Source organism: Tamandua tetradactyla, chromosome 8, assembly GCF_023851605.1.
Source record: "Tamandua tetradactyla isolate mTamTet1 chromosome 8, mTamTet1.pri, whole genome shotgun sequence".
Taxonomy (NCBI): Eukaryota; Metazoa; Chordata; class Mammalia; order Pilosa; family Myrmecophagidae; genus Tamandua; species Tamandua tetradactyla.
Window position 1 is genome coordinate 33970565 of NC_135334.1, and position 23590 is coordinate 33994154.

The 23590-nt window shown below is 38.5% G+C and overlaps 1 protein-coding gene and 1 long non-coding RNA gene across 3 annotated transcripts in view; one reads left to right on the forward strand and one right to left on the reverse strand.

Moving 5' to 3' along the window:
- The window catches only part of RAB39A (RAB39A, member RAS oncogene family), a 44935-nt gene extending 22377 nt beyond the window's left edge, over positions 1 to 22558 (reverse strand). Inside the window, exon 1 of the mRNA XM_077113071.1 lies at positions 22106 to 22558. Coding sequence (XP_076969186.1) covers positions 22106 to 22332 — 227 coding nt within the window. The 5' untranslated portion in view covers positions 22333 to 22558. The remainder of the gene's footprint in view (positions 1 to 22105) is intronic.
- LOC143644280 (uncharacterized) lies at positions 21488 to 23251 on the forward strand. 2 transcript variants are annotated; one of them, XR_013156586.1, is made up of 4 exons: positions 21488 to 21692; positions 22138 to 22390; positions 22668 to 22760; positions 22962 to 23251. It is a non-coding gene; the product is annotated as an uncharacterized LOC143644280 (long non-coding RNA). The 2 variants fall into 2 exon arrangements; XR_013156585.1 differs by having other exon boundaries at positions 22668 to 23251.
- The last annotated feature ends 339 nt before the right edge of the window (positions 23252 to 23590 follow it).

Genomic DNA, 23590 nt, shown 5'->3' on the forward strand with positions numbered 1-23590 from the left:
AAATAACTGTTCAAGTCCCTGGTTTCAATTAATTTGGGCATATACTAAGAAGTGAGATTGTTGAGTCATGCGGTAATTCTATATTTAACTTTTTGAGGAACCACAAAACTGTTTACTACAGTGGTTGTGCCATTGTATATTCCCACTAACAATGAAATAGGATGTTTGTATCTCTCCTCACCCTCTCCACCACTTGTTATATTTCCTATTTTTAAATAATAGCTATTCTGGTGGTTGTGAAATAGTATCTCCTTGCGGCTTAAAAAAACAACTTTTTATTTTGTAATATGTTTAAACTTACAGGATGGTTATAAAAGTGATGCAAACCCTATACAGAGAACTCCAAATACCCTTAACCCCCCTCCCCCAATAGTTAGATCCACCAATTTTAACTTTTTGCCACATTTGTCATATCATACTTTTTTTTAAACTTTTTTATTGTATAATATATATATATACAAAGCAAAGAAATAAGAAAGCAATAGTTTTCAAAGCACTCTTCAACAAACGGTTACAGAACAGATCCCAGAGTTTGTCATGTCTATCCCACTCTTTAGTAGTATTTTAAGGTCATAGTAACTTTTCCATGTTGGAAGAGGCTGTCAATAATACAGGGTAGGGAGACGGAACTAGCTGATGTTCTGGAGAGGCTAGGCCCTCAGTTTCAGGACTTATCTGGTCCAGGGAACCATCTGGAGTTTGTAGGTTACTTGAATGTTACCCTACTGCATGGAACCTTTGTAGAATCTTATATATTGCCCTAGGTGTTCTTTTGGATTGGCAGTAATGGTTTTGGTTGGGGTTGGACAAGTTATCATAGGTAGCAATGTCTAACTGAAGCTTGCATAAGAGTGGCCTCCAGAGTAGCCTTTCAATTCTATTTGAACTCTCGTAGCCACTGATACTTTATATGTTACATTTCTTTTCCCCCTTTTGGTCAGGAAGGAATTGTTGGCCCCATGGTGCCAGGGCCAGAATTCATCCCTAGGAGCCATTTCCCATACTGCCAGGGAAACTTTCACCCTGGGATGCTATGTCCCACATAATATAGTAGTGGGGAGGACAATGATTTCACTTACAGAGTTGGGCTTAGAGAGAACGAGCCCCCATCTGAGCAACAAAAGAGGTGCTCCAGAAGTAACTCTTAGGCTCACCTATAGGTATAGGCAAGCTAAACCTCTCCACTATTTATATACGCTTCACAAGAGTAAAACTCAAGATCAAGGGCTTGGCCTATTGATTTGGGTGTCTCTAATGTTTGACACAGTATCAGGGGATTCCCTGATGGTAAAGTCTAATAGTTCTATATTTTTCTCCCATCCCTCAAGGGATTTTGCCAATACTTTTGATTAGCTGCTTAATATATTCTAGGATGTATCCAGGCATTACATTAAGCTATACAGGATTAAAAGCCCTCATTCTTATTCTGGGCTCCCTGCATTTCAATTGTTCAAATGAGCTATCCAGACAGGTTGAGTTAGATTATGTGCTACAGAAAATTTAGGTTCTAGACAAAATAAACCTTTCTTCCTTTGGTCTCAAAGAGTAGGTGCATTTCTAAAATGTGGACAATGTCTTCCTTACCCCTGTGTTCTGAATTACCATAATCTGGACCCGATCGGCTTCATTCTTATCTCTAAATACCAGAAGATAGATAATATACAACGGCCTTTCAAAATCCAGAAATAATAATTACCACTCTGGACTAAATTTGTCTGCTGTAAGAGTTTACAATCTAGGTATCTAGTTTACAATCTAGTTTTCTTATAAGCATTTTCTAAAGGACACCATACAATAATTGTTCTTTCATTTTTGGCTTATTTTGCCTCACCAAATGTTCCACAAGTTCATTCACATCATTGTATGCTCACAATAGTGAAGCAGTCAGAAAACACACAATAATTATTAAGTTCACCATCTTATATAGGTGCTGCTCGTGCTACCCAAAACAAAGAAAACAGTATCAAAGATCACTGATCAAAGATCACCCTAACAGATATAATAATAATGAAGAAGCTTGAAATATTGTAAGAATTCCCAAAGTGCAGCACAGAGATATGAAGTGAGAACATGCTGTTGGAATATGGTGCCAACAGACTTGATTAATGTAGGGCTGCCACAAAACTTCAATTTGCAAAAAAAGCAGTATCTGTGAAGCACAATAAACTAAAGTGCAATAAAATAAGGTATGCCTGTGTATCTTTCCACTGCCTTCTTGCTTTCATAGCTTCAGATGAGAAATTGGTATTTAATCTTATTAAGGTTCCCTTGTATGTGACACATTGCTTCTCAGTTGTAGCGTTCAGAATTTCTCTTTAACTTTGGCATTTGACAGTCTGATTATGTGCCATAGCATAGGTCTATTTGGGTTTAGCCAGTTTGGAGTTCGTCAAGCATCTTGGATGTGCATATTCATGTCTTTCATTAAAATGGGGAAGTTTGCAGCAATTATTTCCTTAAGTATTCTCTCTGCTCCTTTCTCTCTTTCTTCTTCTGGAAGTTCCACAGTGCATATATAGTGTCTGTTTTGGTTTGCTAAAGCTGCTGGAATGCAATATACCAGAAATGGAACAGCTTTTATAGAGGGACTTCATTAAGTTACAAGATCACAATTCTAAGGCTATGAAAATGTCCAAATTAACATATAAATAAGAGGTTACCTTCATTCCAGAAAAGCTGATGTCATTTGGAATACCTCTGTCAGCTGGGAAGGCACCTGGCTGGCATCTGCTGGTCCCTTGCTCCTGGGCTCCATTGTTTTCAGCCTCTGTGTCCTGTGGAAATTTCTCATTTGGCTTCTCTGGGGCTGGGTTTCATCTCTTAGCTCTCTCCAAGTTCTGGCCTGCTTAGCATCTCATAGGAAAGCACATGGCAGTGTCTGCTAGGATCTGCATTTCCAAACTTCTGAGTCTCATATTAGCTTTGTCAGCTCTCTAAGCATCTTCAAACATCCATGTCTCTGTCAGCTCTGAAGCAACTGTTCACGAAGTGTCTGCATCTGAGGTTTCTCCAAAATACTTCCCCTTTTAATAGACCCATCTTGAAAGGGTGAAATCACATCTCCATCTAATCAAAAGGCCACATCCACGATTGGGTGTGTCACATCTCATGGAAATAATCTAACCTAAAAGTCACATCTATATCTGGGTGCTCCATATCTCTGTGGAGATAATCTAATCAAAAGGGTTTCCACCCTACAATATTGAATGAGGATTAAAGAACATGGCCTTTCTGGGGATACAACAATTTCAAACCAGCACAGTGTCCCACAGGTTTCTCAGGCTCTACTCACTTTCTTCACTGTTTCTTTTTTCTGCTCCTCAGTATGAATGATTTCAATGATTTTGTCTTCAAGTTCACTAATTCTTTCTTCTGCCATTTCCAATCTGCTGTTCAAACTCTCTGGGGAATTTTAAATTTATGTTGTCTTCAGCTGTGTTTGGTTCGTTTTAATAACTTCGATCTCTTCATTGATATTCTCTTGTGTTCATTTATAATTTTATTGATTTCCTTTAGTTCTTTGTCCATGTCTCCTTTTAGTTCTTTGAGCATATTTATGACCTTTTTTAATTTTTACCTTTTTTTTATTGTATAGTATAACATATATACAAAGTAAAGAAATAAAAAAGCAATAGTTTTCAATGCACTCTTCAACAAGTAGTTACAGGACAGATTCCAGAGTTTGTCATGGGCAACCATATGATCTGCTCATATTTTTCCTTCTAGTTGCTCCATAATATAGGAGGCTAGAGGGCTTAAATATTTTTTTATCATCACAATCAATTTTTTTTCTTCTTTTTTTGAGAAAAATAACATATATACAAAAAAGCTATAAATTTCAAAGCACAGCACCACATTTAGTTGTAGAACATATTTTAGAGTTTGACATGGGTTACAGTTTCACAATTTTAAGTTTTTACTTCTAGCTGTTGTAAAATACTGGAGACTAAAAACAGATCAATTTAATGATTCAACATGCATATTCATTTGCTAAATTCTATCTTTTCTGTATAACTCCACCACACCTTTGATCTTTTCATCTCTCTCTTTAATGGTGTTTGGGCTATGACAGTGCTAAATTTTTCATATTGGAAAGGTCTCTCACAATATGGGGTAGGGAGATGAAACTATCTGATGTTCTGGAGAGGCTGGGCTAGGTTTCAGGACTTATCTGGACCAGGGACCCAACTGGAGATTGTAGGGTTCTGGAATGTTTCTCTAGTGCTTGGAACCTTTGTGGAATCTTATATATTGCCCCAGGTGTTCTTTAGGATTGGCTGGAATGGTCCTGATTGGAGGTTGGCAGGTTATGATAGGTAGCAAGGTCTACCTGAAGCTTGCATAAGAGCAAGCTCCCAAGTAGTCTCTTGACTCTATTTGAACTCTTTCTGCCACTGATACTTTATTAGTTACAGTTCTTTTCCGTCTTTTAGTCAGAATGGAATTGTTGATTCCATGCTGCCAGGTCTGGATTCACCCCTGGGAGTCATCTCCCACATCACCAGGGAGACTTTCACCCCTGGATGTCACATCCCACATAGGGGGGAGGGCAATGATTTCACTTGCAGAGTTGGGCTTAGAGAGAATGAGGCCACATCTGAACAACAAAAGAGGTCCCCCAGAAGTAACTCTTAGGCATGCCTATAGGTAGTCTAAGTGTCTCTGCTACCTACAAAAGCTTCACAAAGTAAGCCTCATGATTGAGGCCATGGCCAATTGATTTGGGTGTCCCTAAAGTTTGACACAGTATTAGGGGATTCCCTGATAGTAAGGTTTAATAGTTCCATATTCTTTCTCCCATCCCTCAAGGGATTTTGCCAATACTTTTTGATTATTTGCTTTTAAAAGTCTCTGCATAAAAAAAAAAGTCTCTGTATATCATGTCCCAGGTTTGATCCTCCTTGTTGATGGTTTCTAATATTTTAATCTTCTTTGCCTGGATTATCAACTCCTATTTCTTTGTATGTTTTATAACCGTTTGCTAAAACCTGGACATTTTGATATTTTAATGCATTATCACTGAAATCTAGGCTCAGTGGTGTCTATTCCTGAAGTTTGTATCCAGTTAGTGTCATAATTGAATTTTCCTTGGATGCCAGGAGATGAAGAAGGAGGAAGAGGAGGATGGGGGGGGGTAGGAGGAGGCAGAGGAAACAAAAAAGAAAACACAACTTTCCCAGTCTTTGCAATTTGACCTGGTTAAAAATGTTCTCTCTTTCCTAGGAAACAGTTTTCTCATACTCCCAGGTACTACACTATGTATCCCACAGCCAACAATCCTTTCTTTAGGTAGCATGACTTGACTGCTCTCCACAGGATTCTGCAGGAGAGCACTCTGAACTATCTTCTACATGAAAGCAAGTTCTGGGACAGCGAGTCTCTCAGGTCACCACCAGACAGACTGGGCTAGACACATTGCTTCTAATATGTATATAAGGGGTGTGCATATTAGTTTACTAATATAAGGGTTACTCTGTTCTCTCTGGAACTGGGACCAGAGATCGACAGTGAGAGCAGGGTGGCTCCCCACTGAGCCAGTGAGGGGTGGGAGAGGGGCCAAGCCAAGGTGCCATAGTATCCTATGGCTTTTTTTTTTTTTTTTTTTTTACATGGGCAGGCACCGGGAATCAAACCCGGGTCCTCGGGCTTGGCAGGCAAGCATTCTTACCTGGTGAGCCACCGTGGCCCGCCCCCTATGGCTTTTTATTATGACACTTTTTAATTGTGAAATATAACATATATTCAAAAAAAGCAATAAATTTCAAATACATTTTAACACATAGCTATGGAACAGATTTTAAAGTTTAGTATGGATTATAGTTCCATGATTTTTTGTTTGTTTCTTCTAGCTGCTCCAAGACACTGGAGACCAACAGAAATGTCCATATAATGATGCAGCAGTCATACTCATTTGTTAAATCCTATCTTCTCTGTTATACTTCTCCTTCTTTTAAAATAACATATACACATAAAAGCAATAAATTTCAAAGCACACTGCAACAATTAGTTGTAGAACAGATTTCAGAATTTGGCAAGGGTTCCAATTCCAAAATGTTAGGCTTTTATTTCCAGCAGCTCTAAGGTACTGGAGGCTAAAAACATATCAGAATAATGACTCAGCAATCATACTCATTTGTTAAACCTGACCTTCTCTGTATAACTCCACCATCACCTTTGATCTTTCTCCTACTCTTTAGGGTATCTTAACGGCTTTTAAGAAGTATTTTTCTTGATTCAGCATGTGACCTGTTACCACGGTCTTTTAACTGTTTTGTGCAGCCTTGAGAAATGTTTCTGCCACTTATTGGTTGTTGTTTCAAAGCTTTCATCAGGGAATGGAGCCCTGAAGCGCTACTCCACCATCCTAATTAGAGTAAGGCCTCATTGTGGTTTTGATTTTCATTTCCCTAATAGCTAATTTCTTGGGCTATTGTTACATGTGCTCTTTGCATTTGCATATCTTCATTTTTTAATCCATTCTGACCACATCTGCCACTTGACTGGAGAATTTAATCCATTTACGTTTATGTAATATAATGATATATAAATATCATTCATGTAATGATAACGTAGGACTTTCTTCTATTTTTTTCTCTTAAGTCTTATACCTTTTTTGTCCCTCAGTTGTTTTGTCCCTCAGTTCCATTAATGTCTACCTTCATACTTATTTCATTTTTTGCTACTGATTTCTAGTTTCAGCCACTGTGGTCAGAGAATATACACTGTATGATTTCAGTATTCTTGAATATATTGAGACTTATTTTGTGGCCTATCATATGATCTATTCTGGAGAATGACATATCTGCAGTAGAGAGGAATGTGCACTCTGCTGCTGTTGGGTGGGTGAAGTATACTATAAGCAGTAGGTCTAATTTGTTTACAGTATTGTTCAAGTCTTCTATTTCTTTCTGTCTAAATATTCTTGTATTTCCTTCTGTCTAGAAAGTTGGGTACTGAATTCTTCTCCTATTAATCATCTCCTCCATCTATTTCTCCATTCAAATCTGTCAATATTTGTTCCATATATTTTGGGGTGCTCCATTAGGTGTGTATCTATTTATTTATTTATAAATGCTATATATTTTTTTAATCAATTCCTTTATCAATATATAGTGACCTTCTTTGTCCCTTGTAATGTTTTTTTACTTGAACTCCATCTAATAGTAGTATAGTTATTCCAGTTCTCATTTGTTTACTATTTGCATGTTATATTTTTCCCCATCCTTTCATTTTCAACCCATGTATGTCTTTAATTTAAGGTGAATCATTTGTAGACAGCACATAGTTGGGTCATCTGAATAGATTGTATTTTTTCTTTCTTTTTTTTCAAGTTTTTGTTTTTATCAGATTATATACACACTCACCACATGTCCTCACTCTATCCCCCCAACTTCTTAATATTGTTATATCATACCTTTAGTAAGGTTATTTCATAGAGTTTGCATTATTATGACCATGTAGATACTTTTCATTTCTGAGCCCTACAGAAAACTCTTATTTTCCTGTGATAGTTTTTATTTCCCTTAGAGTTAATAATTACCTTGTGTTTTAATCAAGAAAGGTTGGTTTATTCTGCAGTAATAAACAACCCCACTTCAAGATAGGAAGAATATCAAAGAATCTGGGCTGTGTTATAAAACCATCAAAAGTAACTTTTACTCAAACCTACTGGCCAGACCTAGTTACTGGTTCTATTCAACTGTAAGAGAGAAAGGAAATATATCCGTCCCATGTGTCCAGAGGAAAAGCAGCATCAGATGTGAGTGAGCACAAAATACCTCTCCACATCTTTCTTCTTCTTTTCCTCCTCCTCCTCCTTTTGCTTAGTCCTCCATGTGTGCAGTAATTGAATCCCAGACTCTCTGCCAATTACCAAAATACTCATTTACATTAGCTTTTATGCCAATTTCATTTTCCTGGGCATTCCAGAAAAGTTCTGCTCTAATATGGTGTGGCCGTCCTCTGTTCCGGCAGCAAAGATATCATCCTAGGATCTCCCTTGACCATTTTCCTGGGTGTTTCTTTTACTTTTGTCCATTATTTTTATTTATTAGAGAAGTTGTGGGTTTACAAAACAGACATAAATACTGGATTACCATATACCTCTCCACCACCAACACCTTACACTGGTTGGAACATTTGTTACAACTGAAACACATTTTATAATTGTACTATTAATTAAAGTCAATGTTTTAACTTAGGGCTCACTGTTTTGTGCAGTGCTTTGCCCATTTTTTTTCAGTGATTTTCTACTGGGATATAATAATCTAAAGTGTACATTCAGTGGCTCACAGTATCATCGTAAAGCTGTGCATTCAACATTACAAAAGATTTTTTAATATTTTCATTATTCCAAAAAAAACAATAAAAATAAAAAGTAAAAAAGAACATCCAAAACATTCCACAATCCCCATACCCTTATTGTTTATTTTTGTCTTTTTTTTCTTACTCATCTGCCCATACACTGATAAAAGGAGTGTCAGTCACAAGGTTTTCACACTCACATGTTCACACCTTAAAACCTCTATAGTTATTCAATCATCTTCAAGAATCAAGGCTATTGGATACAGTCCAGTGGTTTCAGGCATTTCCCTCTAGCTATTCCAATACACACAAAACTGAAAAAGAATATCTATATATTTCATAAGAATAACCTTCAGAAAGACCTTTCCTCGACTCTATTTGAAATCTCTCAGTCACTGAAACTTTATTTTGTTTCATTTATCTTCCCCCATTTGGCCAAGAAGGTTTTCTCATCCCCATGATGCCAGAGCCAGGCTTATTCGCAGAATTATGCCCCACATTGCCAGGGAGATTTACACTCCTGGGAGTCATGTTTCACTTGGTGGGGTGGGCAGTTAGTTCACTTGTGGAGTTGGCTTAAAGAAAGAAGTCATATCTGAGCAACAAAAGAGGTTCTCTGGGGGTGACTATTAGGCATAGCCATAAGTAGGCTTAGCTTCTCCTTTGCAGGAATAAGTTTCATGAAGGCAAGCCCCAAGATCTAGGGCCTGGCCCATGAAATTGGCAGTCCCCAATGCTGGCAAGACTATCAGGTCTTCTCCAGGTAGGGGAAGTTTAATATTTTCACATTTTCCTCCAGTCCCTCAGGGATACTGTTTTAGTTTGCTAGCTGCCAGAATGCAATATACCAGACACAGTATGACTTTTAAAAAGGGGAATTTATTAACTTACAAGTTTATAGTTCTAAAGCTGTGAAAATCTCCAAAGTAAAGCAAGGTTACAGAAATGCCCAATCTAACCAAGGCATCCAGGAAAAGATACTTTGGTTCAAGAAGGCTGACAATGTTCAGGTTTCCTCTCTCAACTGGAAAGGCACATGATGAACGTGGTGATGTTTGCTAGCTTTCACTCCAAGCTTTTTTTTTTTTTTTCACTAAAGAGAGTAAAGATAAAGGGAATATATTCGAATCAATATTTTTGATTCCTTCTTCATCCCCAAGGTCTCTGGCTGCGTGGGCTCTTATGGTTCCTGTGGCTACGCAGTTCTAAACTGTTTCCTCTTTGAAAGGATTCCACTAAACTAATCAAACCCCACCTGAAATGGCTGGAGTCACATCTGCCTCTAATCACAGGTTAATACCCACAACTGGGTGAGTCACATCTCTATGGAGATAATCTAATCAAGTTCCAGCCCATAGTGCCGAATAGGGATTAAAAGATCCACAAAATGGATAGGATTAAAACATGGCTTTTCTCAGGCACATAATTCTTTCAAACAAGCACAGGTACTTTGCCAATCTTTTTAATCTTCTGCCCAGCTTACTCTGGGATGCGTCAAGGCATCACACCAACCTGAACAAGCCAATAAGATCTCACTCCCTATTCATGATTCCATGTAATTATGGTGTTTGAAAAAACTTACCATACAAGCTAAATTATATAGTGTATTACTGAAAATATAAATTTGCACTAAATAAACATCCCTACTTTTGGTCCACCCAGGAGTTGAAGTTTTAAAATATAGTCAATTCAAAAATAGATAAATAAATAAAAATAAAAATAAAATATAGTCAATTCAGCTGATCAAATGGTATCTAAGTATAGATAAATAAATAAAAATAAAAATAAAATATAGTCAATTCAGCTGATCAAATGGTATCTAAGTCAGTGTTTAATATTTAGAATTTAAGAACGGTGCTATCTGAATTTGTAGATTTTTTCCTTGTTGCCTTAATTTTGTATTGGTTTATGAAACTTATTGTGCAAACACAGGTTTTACAATGATTATATGGATACTTTATTTAAATATGTCTATGGTTAAGCTAGCTAAGATAACCATTTTTGGTGGTCCTAAGTGTATTGTTTGTTTTCTTAAATAAAAAAAGTTTAAAAAAAAATACAGTCAATATCATCCTTTACCCTTTAGTTTCATTTACCTTAGTCCTTACCAGATCAGTTTCATTCAGATCCCTTATTGAAGTCTGATTAGTTTTTCAGTGTTTTTAACAGTTGCTCTACGGGATAATGCTGACTATCATAGCTACAGAAGTGTAGCTCTGTGTCTCAAGTGTCACACAAATACCCAAAGTTCCATGGAGTGACCAGGTCCTACATAAATTGCTCATTATGTCAGAATTTAGAAATAACAGTTACAACTCCCGAATAGATGTGACTGCTATAAGAGCTTACAATCTAGAAACCTTTACAATAGGGCTTCACCTGATAACCTATGCTCTTCAGTTCAATTCTCAGAGTTTGCTCATTATAGTTAGTCATATTAGTGAGGCATTATAATATTTGTCTTTTCATTTCTGGTTTATTTCACTCAACTTACTGTCCTCAAGTTTCACTCACCTAGTTGGATGCCTCATGACTTCATTCCTTCTTGCAGCTACTCATACATGGTATGTATTTCAGTTGATGTACCCTTAGGTCACATCCATTAATTGCAATTCTTGAACACTGCCACCATAAACACCAGAATCCAAGTGTGCATTTGTGTCCCCACTCTCAGTTCTTCCAAGTATAAATCTAACTACTGGTTGCAGGATCTGGGCATTTCTTTTGACATTCTTTGGATGTAGATTTTCTGTTTCTCGTATTCTGTGTATCTTTATTACTGGTTTTATATCTTTATACTTGTGTGTTTGTGCATGCCATATCTTCAGGTAGCTTCCTATAAAAAATATACAGGAGGTTATATTTTGAAATCTTGAATGTTTTGATTTATTCTGCTTTCATGGTTGAATGATAATTTGGCTAGATATAGAATTTTTTTCAGGATTTTGAAGTAATTTCTTCATTATCTTCTACCTTCCACTACTGTTCTTGGGAAGTCTGAAGCCAATATGACCCCTGATCTTTTTTATGTGACCTGCTTTTCTTTCTGGAAGTTTGCAGGAAATTTGCTGTGGTCCCAGGGCTCTGCAGTTTCATGGTCATATGCCTTAGAATGTTTCTACTTTCATCCATTGTGCTGAGCACTATGTGAACCCTTCTAATCTGCAAATGGGTCCTTCAATTTTGGAAAATTTATTTAATTCTTTCACCGACAATGTCTTCCCTATGTTTTTTCTGTTCTATTTTTCTAAAATTCCTGCTACTTATATATTGGAACTTTTGGACTGATCATGTAATGTTTTAAATAGTTTTTCCTATTTTCTAAATCCTTGCTTTTTCACCTTTGTTTTGAGAGATTTTCTCTCCTTTATCTTAATTGTTTCATTTTTTTCTATTATGTTTCAAAAGCTTCTTGCTATTAAAATATTCTTTTTAAAAACAGTATCCTGTTCTTTTATGGTTGTAATATCTTCCTCTTACCTCTTTGAGGAAATTAAGGACAGAATTTTTATTTGTTTTAATCTTCCCTTCTCACTTATTAGTTTTTTTTCTCCAGTTGTTTCCTGTTTGTTTTGGTATCTGTGTTTCATATTATAGATTTCTTAATATTCTTTTTAATCCCTCAACAGGACCATAGGCCCCACGGTAAGATTACGAGGCTGGATCATTTACTTAAGGAATCTATGTTAGAATCTTTAGGTCTTTACTCGAGCTGATTGAATTTTTTAGAAATGATTCCACCAATATCCTGTTTGAAGAGAGAAGGCCTAGCTGTCAGCAGTCTAGGGGGTGAGTAGAGGAAGAGGGCTAGACAGCTGTATTAGTCACGTTCTCTAGAGAAACAGAACCAGCAGAACAATATTTATAAATATGAGATTTACAAAAGTGTTTCATGCAACTGTGGGGATGCAAGAATCCAGAATTTGTGGGGCAAGTAGTGAGGCTGGAAACTCCAACGAAGGGGCACGACAAACTCCACAGAGAGGCTGGCTGGCTGAAGAAAAAAAATGAAGTCTCTCTTTTCCCTTAAAAGTCTTCAACTGATTGGATCAAATCCAATTGAATGGACTCCCTCATTTGTGGAAGATACATCCTTAGTTGTTCATAGATAGAATCAGTCACAGATGCAATCTTCTGACAGTGATTTAATAAACTAGACTTCTGGTTTATCAACCAGCCATGAAATATGCTTACAGTAATGGTTAGGCCAGTGTTTGCTTGACCAGACAACTGGGCACCATCACCTGGCCAAGTTGAAACCTGAACCCAACCATCACAACAGTTTAGCATCTTATATACATGCATTTACTTAAAGCCCTTACTTAAAAAATTTTTTTGCATTAACATTGCTTATTGTGAAACATAACATATATACAAAAAAGCAATAAATTTCAAAGTATGTTGTATTAAGTAGTTATAGAACAGATTTCAAAGCTTGGTATGGGTTACAGTTCCACAACTGTAGTTTTTCCTTCTAGCTGCTCTAAAACACTTGAAACTAAAAGAAGTATCAATACAATGATTCAGCATTCACACTCACTTGTTAAATCCTATCTTCTCTGTTTTAACTCCTCATTCTCCTTGGAGTCTTTGATCCCTCTCCCAATCTTTAGGAATATTTGGGCTATACCCATTCTAACTTTCTCATGTTGGAAAGGGGTGTCGACAATATGCAGGATGGAACTAGTTGATGTTCTTAGAGAAGCTGGCCCCTCAGGGTTTCAGGACTTATCTAGCATAGAAACCATCTAGTGGTTATAGGTTTCTGGAAAGTAAATTTTCCAGAGTTTGAAACTCTGGAAATGAAATGAAACTTTTGTAGAATCCAATAGAGCCCCAGGCATTCTTTAGGGTTAACAGGAATGGTGTTGGTTGGCAAACCATGGCTATTAGCAATATCTTAGCTGAAGCTTGCATAAGAGTAACCTTCAGAATAGCTTCCTGACTCATCTGAACTCTCTTAGCCACTGAAAACTTATTTTGTTACATTTCTATTCCCCTTTGTTGAGCCTACAGTGCCAGGTCAAGGCTCATTCCTGTAAGTCATGTTCCACATTGCTAGGGAGACTTTCACCCCTATGTCATGTCCCCCTTAGTCGGGGAAGGCCCTTACTTTCAATATGGGACCCCAAATTCAATTATGCCTGGGTGCTTTCTGTCAGAGACCCCCAGTTTAATTCTTTTCAAAGAATAAATTTCTATTTTTTGCCAACTGGGATAGGGGAAGTAACTTGGTATGTGAGGTAGTGGATGGGATATGAGTGTTTGGTTGGGAAACCACTAACCTCTTAGGAAAACCAATGGCGACTGTTTGAAGTTAGAAAAACTGCAACATAAATAAATGATTCAAAGAGTTTAATTGCCTTTGCAGAGACAAAAATGCAACACTTGACCAAAAGTTGGAACCCCTGAGCTTTCCTTCATTCGCTTATAAAGTTTTGTGTAACTTGGCACCAGGTGCATTACATAAAACTAGCACTATTTGCATCTATAATTACCTGTTGACTACTAATTAATGACTGTGTTCCTATGGTTAAATAATTTTATGTTGACTACATACTATTTCATACTGTGCATGTTTAAAAATGGCAGAAAATTTCCACTTCAGGTTTGTCTTTTACTATGCTAGTAAGGCAGGGGTCACTTTCAAGAAGTTGCAAGTGCAGGCACAGAAGCTTCTGTGCCTGTGCTTGCAACTTGTAGAATCCAGCTTCTCGGCTTGACCAGACTAGCAGAATGCAGTTAACTGCAAGTGCAGGATATTGGCCAGAGTATATATAAATTTATATAATATTTGTACATCTCATTAGTTTTGAATGCTGGGCTCATGGTTCCTTTTTTTCTTCCATAGTTCTTGCCGGATACCAGTTTCCTCTAGGTAACTGTAATGGTTTCTTTATAACCCTAGTAACTCCACTGCCATCCTTCACAACCATTCCAACATGAGGATTCAATTTTTTCTTGAACAGATTAACAATCAGTGATTTTACTTTAACACTTTCTCTTTCAGAAGAAAATCTTTGGAAATACATACTGTGTTTGTTTTCAGCTTTTTCCACTATTATCTTTGAAATCGATTTTCTTCAATCTGTTAATTCATTTACCATTCTTCTGTTTTCCTGCTTTCAAAATTTTCTTGCCTTGTGTGTTAGTTAGATTCAGTTGTCAACTTGGCCAGGTGAGCATACCTAATCTTGTTGCTGCGGACATAAGCCAACGGTATGTGAACTAGGAGGCATGTCTGCTGCAATGAGTGATGTTTGACTTAATTGGCTGGTGCTTAAATGAGAGATCACAATGTAGCACAGCTTAGCAGCTTGGCATTCCTCATCTCAGCACTTGCAGCTCAGCCCAGGCCCCTGGAGATGGAGAAAGAAATCACCCCGGGGAAAGTTGTTGGAACCCAGGGGCCTGGAGAGAAGACCAGCAGAGACCATCCTGTGCCTTCCACGTAAGAAAGAACCTCAGTGGAAAGTTAGCTGCCTTTCCTCTAAAGAACCAACAAAATAAATCCCCTTTTATTAAAAGCCAATCCGTCTCTGGTGTGTTGCATTCCGGCAGCTAGCAAACTAGAACACCTTGTCTACTTATTTGCCTGTGGGTTTATGCTTTTAAATATTCTTTTGTCACTTGAGTAAGCATCCAAGAAAAAAAGTTGAAATACATACAGATGTTCAACTGAAAGCCACTTCTTTTTCTATTGTTATATTTTCTATTGCTATTTCATCTACTATATACATATTCTTCATATCCCAGCATCAAGCACCACCTTCTTTGGGATACATTCTCTGAAACTGGCCTTCACCCTAGGAACAGATGACAATTCTTCTCTCTTGTTCTTCCACTGGAACTTATTTTACTAGTTTCCACCCTTTATTGCAATTATATGATTATTTTTCTTTGCTATGAGTTCACAAGAAAGTCCTCTAATTGACCCCCAGAATCTATTCTCCCTGCCCTACTTTAGTAACATAAGTTTTAGGTGGCACATACCAACCCATACAAAGACTGTATTTCCCAGTCTCCCTTGTAGTTAGTTGTAGTCTTGTGACCAAGTTTGAATGAGTGGGATATGAGAAGAAGTAATGTTTGCAAACTGAAGTTCATCTACTTGAAAAAGCCATCTGTCCTAGGCTTCCTCCTTCCTCTTCTTGCCTGCTAGGAAATGGCAATGACAGGAGCAACCCTGGAAACTAATGTTGAGGCAAAACCACCCTGCTAGCCCAGAGACTATCTATGGAGGGCTACAACGGAGAAAAGAAACTTCTATATTTAAGTAAGTCCATATTTGGGTGGTCTCTTCATTATGGCAGTATAGCCGGTACCCTATCCAGTACAGAGATTGCATGGACCCTGAATGTAAGATTATATCTTACTTATTACTACATCACAGTGCATGACATATAGTAAATCTAAATAATGCATGGATTTCTGCGAGTAAATCATTGTCCTGGTCGTTTTCAACTTCTCTGAAAGGGATGGGATAGCATTTAAGGATTGGAAAACTACTTAATGGTACTTATAAAACTTTAGGACAGGGCGGGCCACAGTGGCTCAGCAAGCAGAGTTGTCACCTGCCATGCTGGAGACCTGGTGCCTACCCGTGCAAACTAACAAACAAACACAAAAAAACTTTAGGACACCATTTCTAGTATATGCTTATAGCATTACCGAAACATTCTCACTGTTTAACATGGCAAAAACCTTGTAAAAGTTTCTTCATTTCATTGGGGCCAGGAACAAGGCATGCACGCACGCACACACACACACACACACACACACACACACACACACACCGCAAGTACCATTTTGAGTCTACAAAGCACAGGATAGGGTGTACCACTGGCTGATTTCATTATTGTGATTGTTAGGTTCATGTGTCAACTTGGCCAGGTATCCAGTTGTTCAGTTAAGCAAGCACTGGCCTGATTGTTACTATGAGGACATTTGGTGGACTTAAATCATTAATAAGTTGATGGAATCTATAGCTGATTACATCTACATTCAACTGAGGAGACTGCCTTTAACTATGAGAGATGTCTCATCCAAAGGTTGAAGGCCTTAAAAGGAGAAGTGATGATTTCAGCAGTCAGAAGAGAGAAGTTCCACCTCTACTTCAGCCAGGAGCTTCTCCCTGGGAATCCATCAAAAACCTTCATCAAAAGTCCTTGCTTCATCACCCTCACACCAAAACCAGGCAAAGATATTACAAAAAAAGAAAACTACAGACCAATCTCTCTAATGAATATAGATGCAAAAATCCTCAACAAAATTCTAGCAAATCAAATCCAACAACACATTAAAAGAATTATACATCATGACCAAGTAGAATTCATCCCAGGTATGCAAGGATGGTTCAACATAAGAAAATCAATTAATGTAATACACCATATCAACAAATCAAAGCAGAAAAATCACATGATCATCTCAATTGATGCAGAGAAGGCATTTGACAAGATTCAACATCCTTTCCTGTTTAAAACACTTCAAAAGATAGGAATACAAGGGAACTTCCTTAAAATGATAGAGGGAATATATGAAAAACCCACAGCTAATATCATCCTCAATGGGGAAAAATTGAAAACTTTCCCCCTAAGATCAGGAACAAGACAAGGATGTCCACTATCACCACTATTATTCAACATCGTGTAGGAGGTTCTAGCCAGAGCAATTAGACAAGAGAAAGAAATACAAGGCATCAAAATTGGAAAGGAAGAAGTAAAACTATCACTGTTTGCAGACGATACGATACTATACGTCGAAAACCCGGAAAAATCCACAACAAAACTACTAGAGCTAATAAATGAGTACAGCAAAGTAGCAGGTTACAAGATCAACATTCAAAAATCTGTAGCATTTCTATACACAAGCAATGAACAAGCTGAGGGGGAAATCAAGAAACGAATCCCATTTACAACTACAACTAAAAGAATAAAATACCTAGGAATAAATTTAACTAAAGAGACAAAAAACCCATACAAAGAAAACTACAAAAAACTGTTAAAAGAAATCACAGAAGACCTAAATAGATGGAAGGGCATACCGTGTTCATGGATTGGAAGACTAAATATAGTTAAGATGTCAATTCTACCTAAATTGATTTACAGATTCAATGTAATACCAATCAAAATCCCAACAACTTATTTTTCAGAAATAGAAAAACCAATAAGCAAATTTATCTGGAAGGGCAGGGTGCCCCAAATTGCTAAAAGTATCTTGAGGAAAAAAAACGAAGCTGGAAGTCTCATGCTGCTGGACTTTAAGGCATATTATGAAGCCACAGTGGTCAAAACAGCATGGTATTGGCATAAAGATAGATATATCGACCAATGGAATCGAATAGAGTGCTCAGATATAGACCCTCTCATCTATGGACATTTGATCTTTGATAAGGCAGTCAAGCCAACTCACCTGGGACAGAACAGTCTCTTCAATAAATGGTGCCTAGAGAACTGGATATCCATATGCAAAAGAATGAAAGAGGACCCGTATCTCACACCCTATACAAACGTTAACTCAAAATGGATCAAAGATCTAAACATTAGGTCTAAGACCATAAAACAGTTAGAGGAAAATGTAGGGAGATATCTTATGAAACTTACAATTGGAGGCGGTTTTATGGACCTTACACCTCAAGCAAGAGCACTGAAGAAAGAAAGAAAGAAATGGGAGCTCCTCAAAATTAAACACTTTTGTGCATCAAAGAACTTCATCAAGAAAGTAGAAAGACAGCCTACACAATGGGAGACAATATTTGGAAACGACATATCAGATAAAGGTCTAGTATCCAGAATTTATAAAGAGATTGTTCAACTCAACAACAAAAAGACAGCCAACCCAATTACAAAATGGGAAAAAGACTTGAACAGACACCTCTCAGAAGAGGAAATACAAATGGCCAAAAGGCACATGAAGAGATGCTCAATGTCCCTGGCCATTAGAGAAATGCAAATCAAAACCACAATGAGATATCATCTCACACCCACCAGAATGGCCATTATCAACAAAACAGAAAATGACAAGTGCTGGAGAGGATGTGGAGAAAGAGGCACACTTATCCACTGTTGGTGGGAATGTCAAATGGTGCAACCACTGTGGAAGGCAGTTTGGTGGTTCCTCAAAAAACTGAATATAGAATTGCCATACGACCCAGCAATATCATTGCTAGGTATCTACTCAAAGGACTTAAGGGCAGAGACACAAACGGACATTTGCACACCAATGTTCATAGCAGCATTATTTACAATTGCAAAGAGATGGAAACAGCCAAAATGTCCATCAACAGAAGAGTGGCTAAACAAACTGTGGTATATACATACGATGGAATATTATGCAGCTTTAAGACAGGATAAACTTATGAAGCATGTAATAACATGGATGGACCTAGAGAACATTATGCTGAGTGAGTCTAGCCAAAAACTAAAGGACAAATACTGTGTGGTCCCACTGATGTGAACCAACATTCGAGAATAAACTTGGAATATGTCATTGGTAACAGAGACCAGCAGGAGTTAGAAACAGGGTAAGATAATGGGTAATTGGAGCTGAAGGGATACAGACTGTGCAACAGGACTAGATACAAAAACTCAAAAATGGACAGCACAGAAAGAAAAACTAACACTTGTATGTTATATTACAACTTATAGTATGATTACATGTATATTATTTATCTAAATGTTTTTCACTTTGATTTTGTTCTTTTTTATTTTATGCAATTAGTCACTGTCCATTAGCATATATTAATCTGACATTGAAAACTAAGGCTAATCACAATCAGAATTATCAGCTCACTATTTTGTTGTTTTGTAACATATTTTATTTATTTATGCTTTCAAACTATATCACGAGCTGTTCAGAGTAGGTCCCTTTTTATTACTTTATTTGTAATCATCAATAAACCTCTAAATATGACATTTCCCACAAATTTCTAATGGTATGATTATGATTAATGGCAGGAAAATATTTTTGTGAATCATAACACCTTTGCATGAAATAAAATGTACAATGATATATATTATTCAAAACAAATACCTGTATTTTTTTTGGGAAAGACAATGATTTAAAAGTAATTGTTTTAAATGTGATTTTATGGAAATATTTCTTTCAATGAAAGAAAAGCAAGCATTTAGAAGTGGCTAAATTTATGAATATATTGTGTATTTATGAATATACTTGATAAAGAGTCAAACAAAATACAGTATGACTCTGTCACCAGAAGGAAAGCTGGAATAAAACATGGGATTGTAGGGTGGGCCACAGTAGATTATCAGGCAGAGTTCTTTCCTGCTATGCCAGAGACCCAGTTTCGTTTCCCAGTGCCTGTCCATGCAAAAAAAAAAAAAGGAATGTATAACAGTGAAGTTTATGATGGACAATGCAATGTCTGTGATTAACTATGCAAATTAGTTCTTTCATGAACTAGACCAAAGGTATGACACTATTATAAGGAGTTAATAATAGAGGAGTATATGGGGGAAAATGTACGTATTGCAAACTATGGGCTACAGTTAACAGTAATATTTTATTACTATTTCATCAACAGTAATAAATATACCACACCGACACTATGGGTCAATAAAATGGGCAAGAGTATGGGAGGACTAGGGTTTTCTTTCTTCTTTTTATTTCTTTTCTGGAGTAATGAAAATATTGTAAATTTGATCATAAGGCTGTATGCACAACTATGTGATGATACTGTGAACCAGTGATTGTATACTTCGGATGGTTTCCATGCTATGTGAATATATGTCAATAAAATTGCATTTAAAAAAAACAACTAAGAGACCTGAAAAAAAAAAAAGTACGACTCACTGTCAAAAAACATTCCCTCAATGCCCTTGCATTATTATGGGAGAGTTACTGGGTGATTTTAATAATGAATATAAAACAAATTACCATTTACATTCTTTTAAAAGGCATTAAAATTATTTAGCAGAAAAGTCTTTAAAATCTAGCCAATTAATTATCTTTTTTACTTTCTTGTCAAGAATTTTAGAAGCTACTTTTAAGGAAAGAATTAGACAAGATTTTATACCCATGTTCATTGTAGTTGCAATTTGTAATTGTTGTAGGAGGTTAACGGATAAAGAACATGTTTTTATTGTATTCATTTAGAAGGTAGAGCAAGTATTGGTAAATGTTTTCCTTACCCTGAAATATTTCAGATTTCAACTCTGAGATCACAAGGGAAGGAATTTGCAGTCAACCTTACAATGGCAAAACTCAAAGGGATCTTAAAAATCCTAAACGTGCCCTCATTTTCAGATCAGGAATCAGAAGTTTAGAAACTTATTTTAATTAAAAAAGGCTTCTTGGAAAAGAAAAAAAACAGTTCTCATATAATTCTAAATATTCTACAAATCAAACCAATAATCTTTCCATTTCATACATAGGAAAGTATGAAGGTATAAACAAGCTATAAACTAAGGTATAAGCTATAAACTAAGGTATAAACAAGCTAAGCACTACACTTATCTCTATGAATCAGTGTCAAAGCTGGGAATGGAAGCCAAAACTCTGAATGTTGGACCATTCTTACAGATTCAGGCTCATCTCATTCACAAAGGATGATGATGGCTGGGGAGAGAGGAAAGCCTTGTTTGGGAAGTCCCCTCATGGAGTACAGTACCTCACAAGCAGAGTACTCGCTGAAGACCTCAAAATGCTTGCTTTCATGAGTTCCAATTGACAATAATGCAATTTTAAAAACATACAATGTATCAGATTTCCCCTTCCTCCTCCCCCCAAAAGTGCCCTTGAATCCCAGAAATTTAAAAAGTGCTTTAAATCTGGTTCAAACTTAAATATCCAGGAAATGCGTACAATTCCGATTACTTTTCCTTCACAAAACACAGCGAACTATGTGAAATCCTTCCCTCATGTTTCCGATGAACATTTAGAATGAGACTACCCATTTGGATCCCTCTTTATTAAGAAATTAATTCTCTGTTCTATTACCACCTTGAAACGTTCAGTACTAATCATAGGTAAACAGAGGGAAAGCTCCCGACAAATTTCAGTAATATGCTTCCCCCACCCCCCGCCCACCAAACTAACAATGATGAAAAACTTCCAAAGACAACTCAACTTCAAACAAAACAAAACAAAACTCAGCTGTGTCACTGTCCCTGTGACGTTGCATCTTGTTGCTGTACAAGACACATTCCCAAGGGCCACAGCCCAGTAGTTCTAATGACCAAATACGCTACTGTGAGGTGTTCAAACCATTACCACATCACCTCCCCCCGAACGCTGCCCAGTGAGCTCATGCAGAAACCTGGGTGGGAGCGCTGCTTTACTGTGAGGCTAGAGGATCGATCACGAATCCGGGAACCTTACTTCACAGCTCTCCCCGCAGCACACAAGGAAAGACGCTAGATTAGGGCAGGGTAGGGGACGCCTGGAGGAGGGTAGCGGGTCAGGGTGTGCGCAACGAGAGAGGCCGAGTTTGGGGAGAAGGCAAGAGGGGAGCCTAAGAGTTAGGGCTCAAGATACAGGCAAGGGCAGAAAGAGTTGGGGAAGAGGGGTGCAGCGAGAATGACCTCGGTTCAGGCGGGAAAGGAAAAACGGAAAAAGGGAGCAGGAAATGGGCGCCAAAGAAAGAAGTGAGAAATTGCGGAGGAGGAAGTCGTCCCTGGAAGAGGAGGGGCAAAAGGGGAAGCGAGAATAGAGAGCGTGCACTTTCGAGACCAAAGGGCCGGGGCCTCTCCCCACCAGGGCCCGAGGGGCGGGTGCTCGGGAAAGGGCCGGCGGGCCGAAGGGGACGGTGCTGTGCCTGGGGTCTTGCGGTCTGGGTTCCTACCTGAACCGCTCCTGCCCCGCCGTGTCCCACAGCTGCAGCTTGATTCGCTTGCCGGGTTCGATCTCCAGCAGGCGGGAGAAGAAGTCCACGCCGACAGTGGGGTCGCAGGCGGGGGAGCGCAGCCCCGGGAAACGGCCCTGGGTGAAGCGGTGCAGGAGGCACGACTTGCCCACGGTGGAGTCCCCGATCACTATGAGGCGGAACTGATAGATCCAGATGGTCTCCATCGCTCACGTGCCCCGCCTATTCGGGGACAGCCGCAGCCGCCCGCCAGCTCACCGCAGGGCAAGTTCGGCGGCGGGAACTGTCCCTTCAGCACCTCCTGGTCCGCCAGTTCGCCCGCCCTCCGGCTTCCAGCATATTCCTGCGGCTGAGGCCGCCGCCTGGTCCCCGCCCTCTAGGGAGGGGGAGGCGGGGCCCAGCCGGGCCGGGGGCGGGGTCTCGGGGGTGATGGGCGGGGCGGGGGCGCGGCCGGGAAAGAGGGGAGGCTAGCTGTGTGCGAACTCCCGCCCCCCCGGCCGCTGTAAATCAGTCGCCCCTAAAGCTCATTGGTTGCCAACAGGGAAGTGGGTGTGGTGAAGCGACGTGTCAGCAGCAACAACCAATGCACTTCATGTCTCAAGATCTCAACTCAGGGAGTGTCAGCCAATGAAAAGTGAGGATCGCTTTTCTACTGGCGTTGGAGCGGGTAGATTGGGGCTCGCTTGGAAGGCTGGGAGGCCTTTTTCTGGCTGCGTGCTTGTCGCTTCTGTTTTGAGCTGTTTGACCAGTTCTGTAGTTACCATCACTTCACAGTTTTCTGTAGACTCCAGTTGACGGCTTTACGCCCTTTAGCCTAGCTGATCTCCACTCCCAGGTGTGCTAAGGTGAAGCGGTTGACACTGGGATCAACAGATTGGTGAAGCAAATCCTGGATGCCACCAGCAAGGGCTCTGGTTTTGCTAATGCCACCGAAGAGTGAAGAAAAAGACGAGATTCCTCCCCTTACTCTCTCGAGCCCTCCACCGGGAGGAAGAGAAGTGAATATCTGACATGCTCATAAAAGCGCCCGTTTTAGTATGGAGTCCATTCTAAAAAGCTGAGAAAACCTAAAAGCGGTCTCTACTTAGCTTGTATCTGGTCAATAATCTAAATAAATAAAGTAAAACTGAATACTGGTGAGGTTTTACTACTTTCTAAAGCCTTTCCTCAAATTGGATAATACAATTTCAAGATTTATCTTTAAGAAGTTAAATCGGAGTTAAACAGTTTTAAGGTATATTTTTACCAAAATACAATTTTCAACAATTCAATTTTTTCATCCGTGATTCTTTTCTTGTTTTGGAGGAAGAGGTGTCGCTTTCAATCCTGTTTTTAATCCACACTGTCACCCATTTTCTTAAGATTTCTCTCCAACAGTTAACTCTCATTCCACACTATTTATACATTAAGATCCCCCCTCCAATTGTTTATACTCCTCAGCCTATAAACATGCTCAAGTATTTC